The 18,043-nt window shown below is 55.6% G+C and overlaps 1 protein-coding gene across 1 annotated transcript in view; it reads right to left on the minus strand.

Annotated features, from left to right (window-relative positions):
- Positions 1-18,043, minus strand: part of SETD1B (SET domain containing 1B, histone lysine methyltransferase) — a 49,322-nt gene extending 31,279 nt beyond the window's left edge. The window contains exons 1-6 of the mRNA XM_083804266.1: positions 17,366-18,043; positions 16,873-17,027; positions 16,324-16,422; positions 15,582-15,852; positions 12,266-12,378; positions 8,370-9,545 (exon numbers count right to left, since the gene is read on the minus strand). Coding sequence (XP_083660392.1) covers positions 8,370-9,545; positions 12,266-12,378; positions 15,582-15,852; positions 16,324-16,422; positions 16,873-17,027; positions 17,366-17,744 — 2,193 coding nt within the window. The 5' untranslated portion in view covers positions 17,745-18,043. The remainder of the gene's footprint in view (positions 1-8,369; positions 9,546-12,265; positions 12,379-15,581; positions 15,853-16,323; positions 16,423-16,872; positions 17,028-17,365) is intronic.

Here is an 18,043-nt window from a genome sequence, read left to right on the forward strand (position 1 = left end):
GCCGCTTTGCTTCGCTCACTTCCTCCGTGCCTGCTCTGAGAGCTGGGCTGAAACGCCGGGGCTGACCCGCAGGAGCTCACCGCACCGCTTCCAAACCCTCTTGGCGCTCTCCTCCACCTCCAGACCATGCTCAGAACCACGCAGCTGGGGGGTTGGTTTTTTTTTTTTGTTTTTTTTTTTTTTTTTTTTTATAAACCAGCTTTCCCCCCAGGTCCGTCCATCAGCCTGAGGTTACGGATCTCTCCGAAACGCAGGCTGCCCGTTCGGGGAGCTGCAGGAAACCCTCGTGAGAAAGGCCCCCAGCAGCCCAGGGCGGCTGGGCTGCACGTCAATTTGGGCGACCAGCTGAAAGGCACGGGGTTTTTTTGTTGTTTTTTTCTTTTCTTTTCTTTTTTTAACGGTTTTGAGGCAGAGCTGGCCTCGTGGTTTGCAAGCAACAGCTTTTTACTGCCGTGCCACTCGCCCCGCCACGCGCGCCGCCCCCGCGCCGCGCTGGCTGGAGCTGCCCCGGGGCTGTGCCCGCGGAGACGTGGGGGCACCGCACCGAGCTGCTGACCCCGGCGCTTCGTTAACTTCGTTACAGCGGTGCAAATACTACGTGCCAATCTGGGTCACAGCCGGGGCCAACTGTCATCCTCCTTACACCTGTCCGGGTGTTCAGCCCAATAGTCACTTACAGGAAAAGTTCGCACAAGCTCCGACTCAATTCATGAATCTAGAGCCTATTATGAGCTGTCCTTTTGTGTTGTTGTTTTTGTTTTGTTTTCTGTCTTTTGTTTTGTTTTTTCCAATATGTATTTTTTTATGGCATACCACTGTCTAAAGCTTGGGTGTTCTCCAGCCCAGACGCTGAAAGCAGATCCATGCGAACCCCTTCAGACCCCACGCCGGCTGGCCCCAACTGCACAGTGCTCGACCCCGAAAACCTCCCACCCCCCCAGCGCAGTCCCTCGTGTCCCCAAAAACCCCCAGCCCTGCTCCTCGTGTCCCCAGGTGGCACCCAGCCGGGTGCCCGGCTCCCCCAAAGGCGCTTCCCTGGCCGCAGCCGCCGAACACCGGGGAGACGCGTCCCCCCCCCACGTCACACTAACACGTTCACTGAGGTTCCCTCGCCCAAACGCACCCTCACCCACGTCTCCGTGGCAGCTAGCTGGTACTCTGCCCTTTCCGTCTCCCTGTAACTCGAACACCTTTACGCAGCACTACGGATTTTGTTATTATCTCGGTGATTTTTTCCCCCGGACGCTCGTGGCACCGCCGTAACGGCTGCTGGCGTTTAGCTGCCTCCTTCCAAGACAAGGTCTCCGTTACCTGCGCCAGGACCTCCCAGCCGCACCGTGCAGACGGACCAAAACGCCAGCTCGTGGCAGCCACACAGAGCCACGTCGCTGGAGAGCCCTCCCCAGAGGCGCGCAGCGACACTAAGCCCAGCCCGGGCACTCCGAGCTCCCCGTTCCCCCAGGTATCACAGCTAGCACCAGAAATATGCAGTTTTTTTTTTTTTCTTTTTTTTTTTTAGCCTGGCACACACGAGGCACCAGAAATAACAAGCTCCTGGGGGAGAAGGGAAACCTGGAAAGAAGCCGCCTGCCTCAGCGGTCCCTGCGCAGGCTCCGGAGGGAGCAGCACCGACACACGCCGCGCGACGCGGGGACCCTGCGTGGTGGGGGAAGGACGGGGGCACAGAGAGCTGCTGGGACGCGAGCTGGCCGAAGGTGTGCGAGAAATCACTTAGCACACAGCCACCAGCACCACGGAAACGCAAACTCCGCGAAACACACACACGGCAGAGCTGCCCGCAAATCCAAACGCCCCACGAAGCAGCAAAGGGTCGGAGTCCCGGCGAGCGGGAACTGGACGCCGTCCTGCAGCCGTTTGCCCCTTTTGCAGCTCAGCCTCGCAGCCGCGGGCGCTGCCTCCAGCCCCAGGTCCAGCAGCAGTTTCGTTTCCTCCCCGCGGCACCGCCCGCGCAGGGAGCGAGCGCCGGAGCCCCAGCCGCGAACGACTTCCTCCGCTCGCTGCTCCCGGAGCCGCGCTCCTGCAACGCCCGCGGGAGCGAGCCCGTGCCAGCCGGGGAGAAATCGGGACCGCCGAGCTGCCGCCTGGCTGCTTCTTTGCATCTTGGCCTCCTTGGGCCTGCCTGCACCGCTGGCAGCTTGGGAAACCAGCACTCAGCACGCCAAAAACATCTCAGAAGACTTCTGTCCCCGACCCATTTCTTCCTTTTCTGAAGCCACTTTGTTTTTAGGAGCTGAAAAACGTGAGAAACCTTTCTCTCTCGTGATGAACGAGCATTTCCCGAAGCGAGCGCTGCGCTTTCGTACCAAAGCCTGAGCCAGCAGCGACGTGCCTGGGCCGCGGGAGCCCTCGTGGGCAGGGGGTGACGCACGGAGCTAACGGCCCCACGGCTTTCGTTCTGAGTCTCGCCCCGTCTTCGCCAGGCACAAGCCAGCGCCCCGAGCTGAAAACCAGAATTAATAGAAGGTGGGGGTGGGAGCGAAGTCATGGGGCTCCAACTTGAGGCGCATGCAAAGCGCCGTTTGCTGATGAGCGGTGCCTGCTCGGGGGGCGCAGGCAAGGCAGCAGGCAGCAGAAATTGGACTCAGCGCTCGCCTGCTCGCCGCTCCGCGTCAGGCGCAGCCACGTACAGGGCGGCGCCGGCTCCGTCTTCTTCAGAACCAGCCCCAGAAATCGGTGCCCTCCTGGCGGCTGCCAGCGCGATATGTGAACGGCGATTATTTTCTCAGTATTTCTCCCGATTACCTCACGCGCTGGCGCCTTTTCTCGGTGCCGGCGCGCGTTGCGACGCAGCCCGCCACCCAGCGCCTCGCCCGCCTTCCCCCGGTCACTCGGCACAAGCGTCAGACGCGGAACGCGGCCAGAACGCCGATGGGGCAGAGAAACGGCGAGGAGAAACGTGTCGCTCCGGTGGCAGCCTCCACAGGCTGCGTTTATGCCATCCGCACAGCGTCGCAGCCCGAATCCCAGCGCCAAGAAGAAGAGGAAGAGCCCCGCAGGCAGCAAAAGCCGAGGGCTCCGGCTGCGAACGGTCTGCGGAGCTCACCTGCGAGCGCTGTTCCACCGTGAGCTGCGCGCTGCGGTTGAACGTTGCGATTCGGATTCGGGCTTCCAGAGCTGCGGAACATCGGCACGCCACACAAACACGACGGGAGCGGCACTCTGCCTCTCAGCGAGCGATTCAGTTCCACGCACCCGGCCCGCTAGGAACTGAGAACGTACGGAAGGGCACCGGTGGCAAAAGGGAGGCAGAACCGAGCCGGTGGCGAGAGTATAATTGGCAACAGTGATTTTAAAAAAGGGACAGCAGTGTCATTTCTACGAGATATGCAAAATGGAAAAGCCTCAAAGCCCTGGCCTGATATGAGAGAGCGAGAGAAGCAGTCAGCCTCCCAACCACAGCCTGCTTTCTATTCTTCAGTTACACTCCAAAGCACTTCACCGGTTCGAGCTGCGCTACCAACAAGACATGCTCCCCCCCGAAATAGCCGGGCATCACAGAGCAACCAAACCGCGCCGCCAAACATCCCTCAGCTGAGCTTTTCCCTCACAAGCACCCGGCGAACACCCCATGGGGATTTTTCTCCGCCAAGCCCCCCCAGGTCACTTTGCCCCCGTGTCACACCAGGCGCACGCGGCCGGCCAGCCCTTTGCTCCGGAGCTCCCAGAATCGTCCCAGAGCCCAACACGAGAAGCCAAAAGTCAACCGCAACCCTGCGAACGCCAGCAGAGCCCTCTGCTTTCTGGGATTTTCGGGAGCAGCGGGGTGCCCGAGGCAGCACTCCCTGCCGGCGGCCTTCCAGGACCAGCTCTGAAGAACGCGCAGCGCCGAGCGCGGCACCGCGGGCTCACGGGGCCTGTGCAGGGCCGTATTGAAGTCACCTTTTGTGGGATTTGTGGGCTGCCCTTCTGTCCGGAGCCCGGCTGAAGCGGCTCGCTCCCGTTCTCATTTCAGTTTCAGCAGGGCTGCTGCGATTCCCGCGCAGAACCACGGCAGCCACCCGCACCTCCGCTGCCTGGCACGGGCTGGCTGCCTCTCTGGAAACTCGCGGTCACCACGCGCACCTTGTTGTCGAGTTTCCATTAGGAACCGGTTCCGTCAGGCGTGATCGCCTTCGCAAGAGCTCGGGAGGCAGGAAAATTTGAAAAAGCGTTTACGAGCCTGGGCGCACACGCCGCCGCTCTCCGTTTTTTCTCCTTTCTTCAATTAAAAAAAAAAAAAATGCGTTCAGAGCAGCCGCCACGTCCCCTTCCCCCCGTCTCCCTCCAGAGCTGCCGGATCCCACCCCGGCTGTAAATCGGCTCCCAGGTGGGCCCGTGTGTATCACGCATCCCTGCCAGCTCCTGATGGCACGAGGGCTCTCGCACAGTTACTGTGGAAACCAAGGGATCCGATTTCCCCGCTCCCAGGCTCTGCCTTCTCCGCCGTTTACCTTGAACACATCCCTCGGGCGCTCGGCAGCCCACGAAGGGGCCCTCGGACCGCTGGCGAGGAAACCCCCGGGGCTGCTCTCGCCGTGCCGAGGCATCGCCGCTTTCCCTCTCGCCCGCTGCTGACAACGGAAGGTGGAGCGGAGCTCGAGAGAAAAGGGGAGCGGGTCACCGGGTGCTGCAACGCCGCCAGGTCTGCACGGGGACGCGGCAGCGTGGGGAGGTCCGGGGCACGACGGGTGTCTTGAGGGGTGTCATCGCGTCCTGCCCGCGCTCCGCAGGGACGGTGTGACGCTTCAGCAGGGATTTCTTCCAGCTCTGCCCGTGACCACACGAGGACTCGTCACAGCGGTGCCGGTGCTGTCCCGTAGGACGCACCTCGGCGTCCCGCACGGCATCAAAGCCACCACGGCCGCCCGGCGCGGAGCACAAGCGACAGCAGCGGCTTCCAGGTGCCTGTACGGCTGCTGCGCGCTCCTCAGCGTCCAGGCTTCCCCCTGAACTTCACAGCAGGACTGCTCGCACCTCGTCGGTGTCTCAGGATCTTTGTTTTCACGATTCTCTTTGGCAGGGCTGAGGCAGCCCTCCCACCGTGGTAAGGAGCTGCTTAGCTGGAGCACCAGGAAGACGCGAGGCTGCTGATCCCTGATCAGAAAGCACTTTTGGAATTGTAGATCTGGAAGAATACCCCCGTCGATCACGCGGCCTTCCTGTTACGCGCAGGCTACGCGCACAAACCGATACGTTCGTGAGCCGAAACATGAAAGGCACCATCGATACACAGCAACGTGACTTGCTCTAATCCTGCCGCCCTCCCCGGCACACAGCGGCAGGGCCTCTTCCTGTACCGAGCCAAGCGAAAACAAGACCTGGCTCAGATGGGATGTCAAAACGTCAGACGGCACTTCCCTAACCCCTGCACTTCTGGAGCGGCACAGAAAGATCCCACGACGAAGAAATCATCCAAATTCTTGCCTCGTTATCCTTCAGAAACACGGGAAGGGCAGTTTGCACTTTGCTACCCTCCCAAGTTTTATTAAGATAACCGCACAACTCGTTTTCCCTTCTTGGTCATCTTTTAGGTTTTGAAAAGCCCTCCCTGCCTCGTCCTCCCGGCTGGCAGGTCGTGCTGCCCGTGAGGGATGCCCTCTTCTCCCCTCACCCCACGCAGCAGCGCTTTCCCCGCCGACGCATCGCCGCTGGGGGCCCTTCCTCGGCCGCAGCCCGGCTCTAGCTTCGCAGCACCACAGCGGGTCTGGAAACCAGGCTCCAGGGTCCCGTGTGACAAAGCAGAGCCATCGCCAGGCCTGCCCGTCCCCTCTCCACCGAAGGGCAGTCACCTTCCCTGACGATCTGGCAGCGCCTCACCTCCAGGACAAACGTTTACTGTATCGGCTGTCATTGACAGAAATGCTGCTTGCTTTGAGGGGGACAGGAGGAGGTCCTTCAAACGCCGCTGCTGTCTCAAGTAAAACCTCCCTGCGGCTTCGCTGCTGTCCCTGCGGGCCCTGAGACGTTCCCAGCTGGAGCAGCCACCAAAGGGGGCAGGCCAGGGGCTGCTCGGGCCCTCCAAAAGCCGAATATGAAGCAAAGAAGTTCGAACTCTCTGCCCTTTATTGCTTCCTCGTGACACTTAATGAGCCCTCCCTCCTCTAATATATCACCTCTGCCCGGCTCCCCGCGCCGAAGCCGCTGGAAACGCTCGGGGCTGCCTCCCCTCCGCTCTGCCGGAGGAGTCCCCGCAGTACTGGAAGCCACTCGGTGCTATCGCAATGGGCCGGGGCCGGAGGTTCGGCTTCCCAGCCCTCTGACACACTCCGTGTCCCTCTCCGGCTCAGCTGCAAAGCTGCAGCTCGGATTTCAGCCTGCGGTAAGTCACCGTTCGGCTCTGCTCCTTCAGCAAAAGAGAGGGAAGCCAGGAGAGCCTTTTTCTGAAGCAAAAAAAAAAAAAAACCTTTGGGGGTGGGGGAGAAGGGCGGGGAAAGGAAGCAAAACCACATGGAGATGGTTTCAGTGCATCAGGAGGAGCAACGGAAGGCGCAGGCAGCTTTTCCAACACGCCGGAACAGCTTAGCGCGATTTGTAACCGAGAGGAGGGCTGAACAAACAGCTCCGACAACAAGCAGCCAACTTTTCGGGGAGGGAGCGGAGACGAGGAAGGCAGCGGGACCCGCCCGGAGCCCCCCGCTCCCACCCTTGTGACTCGCGAGGGTCGAGGCACCCATACCGCGGGGTATCGTACCGCGGGGTATCGCAGCACCGGCGGCGTGAACTTCTGACACCGGCGTCTCGTTAAGGGGAGACAAAGGCTTAGCACGGGCTTGGACCGACGTCGGCACGCCGCTGCCCCACATCGCAACCTGCAAGCGGGACAGCCCGGCCGGTCCTCCCACGCGGAGCCCAGCCACGGAAGGTGCCTGACCCCACACACCACGCTGGCACTCACCCATCCTCCTAAACGTGCTCCCAATCGCCCGCGACTCTCTTGCGCAAGAGTAAGGACGGCAGAGCCAAGCCCGGAACGGCGAGGAGAGGACGGAAGCCTTCCTCGTTTTATTTATTCCTGGGTTTTAACAAGTTAGAGCATCCCCTCTTCAGCCTGCCGGGCCAACCTTAAGGAATCAGAGCCCTGTTCCTAATTAACACATCACCAGGTCCCACCGGCCACGAGGTGCCTCCCAAGAGGGGAGCCTGGTCCAGCCCAGATGAAGAAGGAGTCCTCAAACAACCGAATTGTTTCGAAGACTAAAAGGCAACTGGGAGGCCAGGCAGGTTTGGAAAGGCACGGAGAAAACACAAACTATCCAGCGCAGTTACACTTTCTCCTAGGTGAGCCTCAGACAGGCAGGGTTACTGCTGCGGGCCTCTCCTCCCGCTCCGCTCTCTGCAGGAGCAGCTCCCCCTGCCCTAAACGCAGCCAGTTCTGGGGTGAAAACCTCACAGCCATGGACCCCTGGAGAGAAACCCACTGAGCCGGGTGAACCCCAGCAAACTCCCCCAAGTACACGAGGCTGATCTCTCACGCTCGGGGCATTTACCCGAATCGGACCTCCCGGAGGGCTGAGGTCTCCTCACCGCACAGCGCTCGTGCGCCAGGGACAGCAGTCGCACTTGCTGCATTACTGCCCTAAACGCCGGGGAGAAAGGCTCCGGCATTTGGGAAGATCTCTGTTTCGACTGCTCCGTGGCCCGGCCGTACAGGACCCACACGTCCGCTGCGGCGACGCTCACAGGTTTCGCGCAGAGGTCCCAAACGGACACGCCACAAAACGTCGTTCCTGCCTGCTGGCCCCACTCCACCCCACTCAGCTCTGGCTGTCCCTTCGGCCACCACTGCCCCAGCAGAGGCAGCAAGCTCGGCTCTGCTGCTGGAAGAGCGCAGGGGGAGCGCATCCCCCGGCAGGCAGCTCCCTCCCAGCGAAGGGAGCACTGAAGCCCAGCAACCGCCCCCTGCTCCAGGCAGACGGCATAAATAGCTGCAGAGCTGTCACAAAGTCTACGTCCAAGACTCCGGCCTAACACGAAAGCCCCGTTAAGCAAGCGTGTGTGCACGCACACCCCCACACCCAGAGACCAGAGCGACGGCAGAAAGCGCTCGATTAACCGCTCTGGTGGCTTAAGGGTCTGTTGGCGCTCGGGACATTCGCAGCGTGAGCAGCGGCCAAACTTCCAGGGCCTGTTCAGCCCTCGAGCTCTCCTGAAGCTATAAATTGCAGCAGGCTGCTGCTAGAAACAAAGAGACCTGGAGACGGGCAAGTTAAGACCATCGCTTTGTGTCACATTTAGCTCGTTTCCAGCTGCCTCGAGTAAAAGAAAAAGCCACCAGAAAATCCTACGCTCTGAACGACACTAAAGGAAAACCATAAGCGCAACTCCGTGCCCAGGTCCGGAGCTTCGTAACTCGGTCCCAGCTCACTTACCTCATCCATTTTTTCGGACGTTGGGGTCTGGTCACCAGGCACCATTTCTTTAGCCTCCGAGGGCTCGGCTTTGGAGGTCCTGCTGAGCTGATCGATGGGGGTCATGCCGGCCTCCGACGTCCCCCTGGAATTCTGACTGAGAGAAGCCGTCCCAGGGATGGGCTCGTCATCGTCGGAGTCGGGTAACGGCGTGGGGCTAATGTCCTCCAGGCCTGTGCTGGAAGGGCGCGAGGAAGGTGTCTGAGCCCTGTAACCGGGCTGGGAGTTCGAACCGTACATCGGGATTGGGGAGAGCTGCGAGGAAGAGGAGGAGATGGGGCTACCTTCCATTCGGACCTCGGTGTCCGAGTCATGTTCATTAAGAAAGGGTAACTTTGTTCTCTGCTCTTTTAAGAGCATCTCAATCCTTGAGTCTAAACTGTTATGCTGCATTTCAGACTCCATGGTGGGGGTGCCGGGGGTCTCGCTCCTCTCTGGGGTCTGAGAGAAAGATGGTGCGCTTGGCTCAGGAGCAGAGTTCGAATCTGGCAAGGGCGGAGGTTCCTCCGGTTTCTCCTTCACCGGCACAAAATCAATGTTCGTGGCAGCGCTGCTTTCCACAACCATCTCTGCGGGAGGTGGCGCGGGTCTCCGGTACTCCGTCTCCCTGGAAGTTTGGGGAAACTGCTGCTCCTCGGACTGGGGGAACACGGCTGGTGCTTGGTAGGGAGAGAAGGCAGACTTGTAACTCGAAGAACCAGAGTGGCTCAGGGGAGGAGTGTGCGAGAACTGGACGGGCTCCTGCGGATGGGATTTGTACGTGCCGAACTGATGCTCCGTCCCTCGGAAGACACCCGCCGAGTTATGAACGTAGTGATGGCCCGGCCGGCGGTTGTAGGCATCCGTAAATTTGGTTTCGTGTCTCCGGGGTTTGTACCCGCTGTCCTGCCCGAAGTGGTACACCGGCGTCGTCTGCCGGCTGGAATACGTGGAGTCCTGGGAAAACGGCGTCCCTAGCCGCGGGGTGTGAGGCGTGCCTTGGGACTGCGGGGTGAATTGGCTGTACGAGTTCGGGGTGTCCTGCCGGCAGCTGGAATAGGCTGTGTCGTGGGAAAACGGCGTGCTGCTGTTCGGGGTGACGGAGGAGCCCGCAGAAGAAAGGTTGCTGTCTTTCAGGCGTTTCAGGGAATCTGTCAACTACAAAAACAGGAAAGAGAAAAGCACCTAAAACACACACTTTTTAAAAGCTATTTGTCTAATCCGTCTGGTTTTCGGAGAACACGAGTACCTGAGAGTTTGAATTGATTTCCATAGCAAAGAAAATAGGTTATAGCATCGCTGAAAACATAAACCATTATCCATTACGAACAATTCCCTTTAATTTAAAAAGAAAAAGGCAGGCAAAGAGGAACTTGCCTCTAAGAGAAGGAAGAAAGCAGATAAAACAGTATCCTTTATAAGCTATACCCAAGAGCATCAGGTGAGCAGAAGACGCGCAGAAATGCAGCTACTTTTAGGTTTCTAGCAACTCCATACAGCGCGTCGACACGGCAAGGAGGGAATGATAAAAATCCTGCACTGAAACTGCAAAGTCTGAGGACATAATCTGATGGTTTCATATCTCAGAAAACTTTTTGTGTGAGCAAATCAAAGCATGCAAACCGGCAAACTGCAAACCTGCAGTCAAACCCCTCTGTCAGCCCCAAACTGAACGCGGAGGCCTGCTGAAGGCAGGAGGGCTCTGCGCTGGTCCAGCCGCAGGAGCTGCACGCCACCGCCCTCTCTGCCAAACGTTCCTCTGCAACAGCGAAGGAGCAGGCTACAGGCAGAAAGGGAAGAAAAAGTTCCCAGCTGCTAAAAATACGTCGTGAGCCCTGCACAAAGACAATGCTCAGGTAGAGCACCACTGAACATGGCGTTTGAAAACCGAAACCCTCCAAGCCGACGGAGCAGCCAAGTAATTGCTCTGAAATTCACTTCACAGGCACATTCAGGGGGTTTCTAGGAGAAGCCCTGCTCCCACTCAGACACTGCTGAGTCATAACAGTGCCCTGCTGAACATCAGCGCCAGAATCAATTTTCTATAAAGCAAAGCCAGAGCTCACGGAGACTCCTCCTGGTAGCAGGAGAGGCAGGACTGAGCTCCAGCTCCCCAAAAGGACCCCGGGATGCCGACCTACGTGGTGACACTACGGGCCGGCTGCCGCTCTCCCAAGCACGGGCGGGTGCAGAGGCCTTTCAAACGACCTGCTATCGCACGCCAGCACCGCAAACCCCAGCCGAGCTCTCACCTAACGCTGCCTTGCTCTTGGTGTGGCCCCTAGGGACCACGAGCACGTGGACATCAGGAAGGATTCTTCCTCAGCTGCTCGGCAAGCAGCCGCATCGTGCTCCCTGCTACAGCCCACACCTCCGCACCTCTCGTGGGGACGTGAGCTCTTTTCCAGGGGGGGTTTGGATACGGTCTCAAGGGAGGGACTGAGGCTCGCAGATGTGTCAGGTCCTTGCTGTTCTGCACGAGGGGGAAAGCTAACGTCGGGAGCATTTTACTGAACTACCACAGCAAACAAGCTTGCTGGCAGGTTCCAGTGACAGGAACGAGATGCAAACAGTTAAAGTTACTCACAAAGCACTAATTCTGGTGGTAATTGGGGGAAAAATCAATTCAGGATAACAATACAATATACAAACACAATATCTAGAGAACCTATCTTAATTACAGTAGGGATTACTTGGGGGATACCATCAATGAAGCATCTTGCTGTTAACCCTGAAAAAGTAGTGAACAAATCTGGCCAATTTTATTTGGGATGTGCTGTAACGGGCAGAAAAGCAAAGCCAGGCCCTGCTCAATGCAAAATCATTACTTGTTCCTCTTCTGCCCTAAAAACCACCTGGCTGGGAGGTAAGGAAGAATCAGCCTCTGTGGTTTTGTTAAGAGATGCAGGGGCCTTGCCTCGTTGCCATAGGGGTGAGCAGTGAGCTAAGAGGAGGATTTTATTTTTTCAGATCAGTGGGATTTTCACATTCAACGCACATCTCTTAATCTGTCCTGTAAACACCTGACTACAAGATTAATGAAATTATGGCATTTTAAGGAGACCTAAGAGCACGAAGAAGTTGAGAGAAGAAATTTATACTTAAAAGTTTCGAAAACTTCTGCCAAATCTCTTTGAAAACCTGACGCCTTAAAACGGGTTCCCAAGCCTTGATCAGAGCCAAAGCAAGCTGAGATCAGCCAAGGGGGCTGGTGACCCCACGCAAACAGGCTTCATTTCCCTTCACCCTCCTCGTTCCAGTGGGGTTTGTAGGGGAGCAGTTACCTGCACAAACCCATTTTAGAGAATCGTACCCTAAATACTGAGAGAACCCAAGAATTTTGCACGCTGCTTTTCTTAAAAATTGATCCCAGTGACTAATTAAGATTCTGGAGAATTGACGCCACTATTCAAGATTTGGTATTTTCCCCCCTTACGGCTGAGGAGCACACGCGCTAAGGATTACCTACTGCAGACACCAGGCCAAATGTACCACTTAAATCATTCCCCCTGTCTTCAAGGGAATAATCTCATCTCAGGGACAGACCCAATCCGTCCTCTTAACTGCAGGAATCTCGAACATTAACAGGGCACGTGCTGTCGGTTCAGCAGGTATTTTCCATGCAGAAATACAAAGAGCACTTACCACGCTATGCAGACACGGGCTCAGAGACTGGCCACGTGCATTGCGTTTGCAGTTACACATGCTATGGCAATTAGGAGCAAGGAGTATTTAAATGGGGAGTAGTAACGTCCACTGAAACTGGCGGGACAAAAGAAGCTAAACCAATAGTGTTAAAAAGCTAAATTTAATGAAGGGTTCGTTTAGAATTTTCTACAATGCTACTCTCAGAAAAAAAAAAGCCAAGCAAACCATACCTGGAGGGTTTCATTCACAGTTGGCGATGCGTCCTGTTCGGTGCCTACGGGAAGGGTCTGAGGAGTGTAAAGACCATTAACGAGCAACTCGTAGAACCGCATGCGGGTTTCACCTGCACAAACCACAATGGGAAGAGTTTAATAAACAGAAATAACGTAGCCTGTGTAAAAATATGTATTCCTGGCATCTGCACGCCCCTGCTACATCCCTGCCACGGGGGAGCAAGCATCACCTCTGAGGTTTGTAGGGATCGTTTCTAAATAATCTGCAGGGCAAGCAAAGTCAGACGCTCCTCTCTCAAGCCAAGACAAGGAGGTTTCCTAAATCCTTCTCAGTCTGCTTGGCAGCTCTGCTCTTCACCATGCTTTTTGGAGAGCACCACTTTCCCTCCCCTCCAACGTGCCAAGCAAATAGTCTGCAGATTTGAGAAGTGAAACTCTCACCAAAGGGACAAGGCTCTGCCAACACCCAGAGCCACTTCAGAAAGCTCTCGCAACCCACCTTGCTAGCAGAAACTGGCTGCTATTAACGCAAACACGATGCCTGGGAAAGCCAAGGACAAAACCGTTAGCGGTGCTTTTCCAAAAAGACACTGGCTGATCCTTTTTTCCCCTACTCAAAGGTGTGCTCGATGGCATCCTTCAAAGAATAAAAGCTAGAGAACCAAAACGGCCCGTGTATCGCTACTGAGACTCAGTCTTTTCATTCCCAGTTCAGCCCTGAACTCTAGGTAAGACCCAGTTCTTAAAATTGGGTTTTTCATTACCACAAAACCCCAGTCCTACTTATTTTGCAGTCGGCAAGAAATTTGTCATCCACTTCAAAAGGAACAGAACCAGACTCCAAGACTGTTTGCTGGCTTTTGCTCTGGAAGATAAGGAATACGTAGGAAAACGGACAGGGCCAGCACCTGAGCCCAGAGCATGAACTCAGGCAAGAACTCCCCTGGACCAGCACAACTTCCCTGGCTAATGCTGCAGGATCGAACCCCAAGCTGCCTGCAAATCACCCCGGGCAATTTGAAAGCAAAGCACCCACAGCCTGATGCTGCACAGGGAGAGGACTGACTTATCTTGAACAAATGCTGTAGATGAGGTTATTTGGTTCTCAGATCTCATTTCATAAAGCCTTGAGCCACACCATCAACTATGTAAACTGCTTAAGTTCAGCTGAAGTCATAACAAAATAGATCTCTTCAAGACAAGGCCTAAAATGCTTGGAATTATTAACACATGCACACCCCCAGGAAACCACAGCGTCGTGGATACGGAAGTGTTGGGTTTACTTTAAAACCATTTTTTAAATAAATGTAAAATAATTGTTAGAAAGCTTCATAACTCCTTTTGGATCCCTGATAAAAGTCACAATTTCATTTTCAAAGAGCTTTATGAATGTGAAACTACTCTCAGCTATTTCTCCAAGGCCAGGTAATTATTAAATGTGTCCATCCTGCGGGACAAACTGAGGCAGAGAAGTTGCTTTAAATTAGCCCGTCTTAGATTAGGGAGCTGGAATTATTAGTTCCAGATTCCCAGGCTTGTGGTCAGGTCAGACAGATAAAACACTTCTGCTCCTCGTATTTATTTCGCTAGACTACAAAAATCAAGCTTTCAACCAACCATTAATTCTACCATGCTCTTGGAAAGCTGAATGCTAGAAAGAAATTTGGGATAATATATATAGCTTGAAATACATATAAATATATATATATACACAGATACACACACATACAGGCAGATATACATGAAGAATGACTTAACCTGCTAATGCTACTTCAGGAATAATATTTTCACTTGACTCTGTCAGCTTATAAAACACTGACAGTCTTACTCTTTTAGAGCCAACTCGATACATTTGCAGAAGAAAAAAAAACAGATTAGAAGCACACAGATGGCAAATGAAACAAAAATGCAATTTAAAACTAAGATTTTGATGTTTTCTCCCAAGGAACAGAAGCTTGAAAGCCCTCTTTTCCCTGATGGGCAGCTAACTTTCTTGAACAGCTGTCTGTCCGAGACTTGTGAGTAGTTTATGAATGGAGGAAAACAAGGAGGAATGTAGTACGATCAGCTCGTTTGAAATGCCTGTCACTGAGATCTCTCTACCTATAAGCCTGCGGTAGCTTGCATTATTAAAACTACAAACGGTTAATTTTTTGTTCAATGGAATTTTAACCTTCAAATTTCCAAGTAAGCAGGGGAAGAGCCTGTCTGTGGAATCGAATGATATTAGAATTTCAAAGCACACGTCTGTAAAGCCAAGGTTAGCTTACAAGAGAAAATATTAGAGTGCTGCTGTGATTCTTCCTCTACCGGAGCTCAGTAACGTCAGTTAACGTCCTACTACACCCTCTTACCACGTGTGGCATACCGGCTGCTGCACAGGTTGTACACAAAACTGTCGAAACCATGTCATACAGAACAAACACATCAGCATTACACTTTTTTTTTCTCTCTTTTGGAAGAAAACGGTGCTAACAATGTCCTCTTCCCAAGAAAAAGTGCAGCAAGTCTGCTTTAAGCTGGAAGTGCCACGGTTGCAATGAGGAGTAAGTACAAGTGACAACTGATCTGCACCGTGTTTATGTCTACACCCCTTCAGCAGTGGAGGATTTTTAAGATTGGGGCACATTTTAGCCAAGTGTTTCACTAGCAGGCTTGGAGGAAAGAGAAGAGAGAAAGCAGTAAGACGCAGCGTTTCCACGCTCCCACAAACTTTATGGGCTCCCCAGCGCTCAGGTCTGGGGCTGGTTACGTGTGGGACGCGGGGCTCCTGTGGCTTTAAGAGACAGCCTCACACTTGCACACACACTCTCTCGCACACTCACGCTGTCAAGTGCTGTGCACTCCTCTGCTGCCAGCCGGGATTTCACCACTAAGCATCAATGAAATGCCAGGCACGCGGAGGACGGCACCCAGCCCCGCTGCCACAGCCAGAATCCCCCTGCTTTGGGCGCCAGGAACCCCCAGGTTTGCCCAAAAGCCCAAACTTTGCCAGCCAGGGGGGTCTGGCAGCCCCGGGGGGAGGCTGAGCAGGGCCAGGACCCCGCAGCCGGCGGGTGCTGGGGGAGCAGGGGCGGCAGGATGGCAGCATTTTGCAAATTACAGGGCTGTCTCCTAGCAACTGACAACACATTTGGCTCCACGTGACTTGCAAAGGGCCCAGAAACCAGACACGCACGCGGGGGGACAGGGGCGCTCCCTCCGTATTTTTAATCGCCGAGCCCTTGCGGTCCTGCAATCGCATCTGCTCGGGGAGAGGCAGGGCACGGGCGCTGCGAACCGCCACCGCGTCAGGCCGAAACGTGCCCCTCACCTTTTGTATCCAGCTCCACGTGGATGATGTTGCCCATGACGGAGGTGTTGTGAAGGTGCTGGACGGCCTCCCGGGCACCCTTGACGGTGGCGAAGATGACTTTGGCGATGCCCAGGTGCTTCTTGTTCTTGGGGTTGTAGAGAATCTCCACCTCTTCCACTTCGCCGTATTTCTTGCACATGTCGGTCAAAAAGTTTTCGCGGATGTTGTCGTTCAGCTTGGCAAAGGTGACCTGCTTGGGAGGCACTGGCCCCACGTAAAATTCATCAATCTGGAAGAGGGCACAAGGGGGGGCAGGCGGTAACAATAACCGGCGGCGTTAAAGAGCACGGAGGAGGGCATTGGGATGGCACGGGAGGGAGAGGGTTAAAGCCTCCTGCAAACTTTGGGGAAAGAAAGCTGCCTCCGAGGCTGTGGGATGAACGGATGAACCCGCAGCCGCTGACCGGAGCCGGCGCCCCGGTCGGAGCAGTGCTGTCAGCAGAGCCCCCCTCTGCTGCCCCCCAACCCGAGGAGAAGCCCCCCAAGACACGGCTCCAAAACGTCCAAGGGATCTCGTTAGACAGATGTATGGATTTCTCGTTATCTTTATAGAACAGGATTATTGTTAAACGGTTTGCTGAATAATAATGTTAATAGGGAGACGACTGTCATTTAAACGGTTCATTAAACTGTTTGGAAGTCAAGCTACACTCCCGAGTAAACAAGAATACAAAGCGAAAGCCAAAAGTCGGGGCAGTACCTTGAATTTGGGGACAGAGAGCTCCAACTCCTTAGTTTTGGTCCATATTCGCCCTATTCGGGGATCCCTGACACAATCCACAGGAGCGATTCCCGAGTTCTGGGAGGAGGAGGAGAAAAAGCACAAAACCGACAACAACAGTGCTTGAAATTTAAGACAGAAATAAAACAAAAACATAAACCCCAAGGAAGCAGGGGCTGTCTCGAGGGAAGGGAAAAGCACACACACGCATACACACACACGTGTCAAATTGCAACACTGCTGGGAAATGCACACGGATTGGAAACACAGAAAGAAAGCTGCAGGTTTGGGCTCCTGCTCGGGCTCCTGACAGTTGAATGCACAGTGTCAGGTGGCGGTAACTTTGGTGCCTGTCCCCCCCGGGCCCCCCTTCAGCTGTGCCGGGGGGTGACCGCGACCTGGGGAGACCCCCAGCCCCCAAAATGCCAGCTCCGACAGGGGGTGAGGCGTGCAGGGCTGGGGGGGGGGCACGATACAAAGGGGGAAACACCACAGCCCCCCCCCTTTCCCCCCCTCCCCTCCGCTCACCGGCATGCTAAAATGTTGCCCATCGTAGCGATAGAGTTTGTGCTGTCCTTTTTTCAGAGCCGGGTCAATAATCAACTTGTAACTTCTCCAATGGTGATTTCTTTTCTCGACAGAAGTGCTGGCTTGCGTGCTGTTCTCCATTCCGTTGATCCAACCTGGGCAGGGGGGCGAGAGGAGGGGAAAGAGGAGGGGGGGGGGGGGGGTGAAGGGGAAAAGACAAAAACACCCAGAAAACCGTGAAGTTAAAAAAAAATATCCAACAAAGAGCCCTTTTTTTTTTTTCCTCTCTTCCTTTTTTTTTTTTTTTTAAACGAGCCGCCCGCTCCACACACCCAGGCAGGGAGGAAATCCACAGCGAAGCGAGCCCTAAAATGGGGGAATCGCGAGCCGGGTCCCCCCCCCCCCTCCCTCCACCCCAGCGAGACAAGAGGCAGAAAGGGAGAGGAGGAAGGGAAAGGAAGGAGAAGGAGAAAAAAAAAAGCCCGAATCTCACTTGAACTCTGCTTTTTGCCATGATCCTCGGGGTGCTTGGCTTTCTCCCCCGCCTTGGTGTCTCGGAAAGACATCGCGCTCGGCGGCCGACCGTGCGTCTCCGGGCGGCGAAAGGCGCAGCTCCCCCGCCTCACATGGGGCCGGTTACCGGCGCGGGCTGCCCGCCAGGCTCCTGCCTCCCGTTTTCGCGAGCCACCACATATTGTGCGCGCGTGTGTGTGTGTGTGTGTGTGAGAGTGTGTGGTGAGTGTGTGTGTGTGTGGTGAGTGTGTGTGTGTGTGTGTGTGTGTGTGTGCGCTCGCTGCTGGCGGCGGCGGCCTCCCACAATTCACCGCTGCGAGCGCCGCGAACGCCTCAGCCGCCCTCCGCCGCCTGCACATTCACGGCGGGCAGCCCCCGGCCGCCCCTCCGCCGCCCTGCCCGCCGGCATGAGCCCCCCCCCCCCCTTCTTCGCTTCCCCCCGGAGGGGCTTTTTGGTTTTTTAATATTTTTTTATTATATTTTTATTTTTTTTTCGAGGCTGCCCGCCCCCGGCGTGACGCGCGGAAGGGTTTGCAGCGTGGAATCTGCCCGCTGCGTTTACCTTAGCGCCGAGCGTTTCTAAACGAGATGGGCCGATAGGTGGGGACAACTTTGGGGAGACTTCGGCGAAGCCGGGGCGGGGATGGAGAAGACCGGA

Source organism: Anser anser, assembly GCF_964211835.1.
Source record: "Anser anser genome assembly, chromosome: 18".
NCBI classification, from domain to species: Eukaryota; Metazoa; Chordata; class Aves; order Anseriformes; family Anatidae; genus Anser; species Anser anser.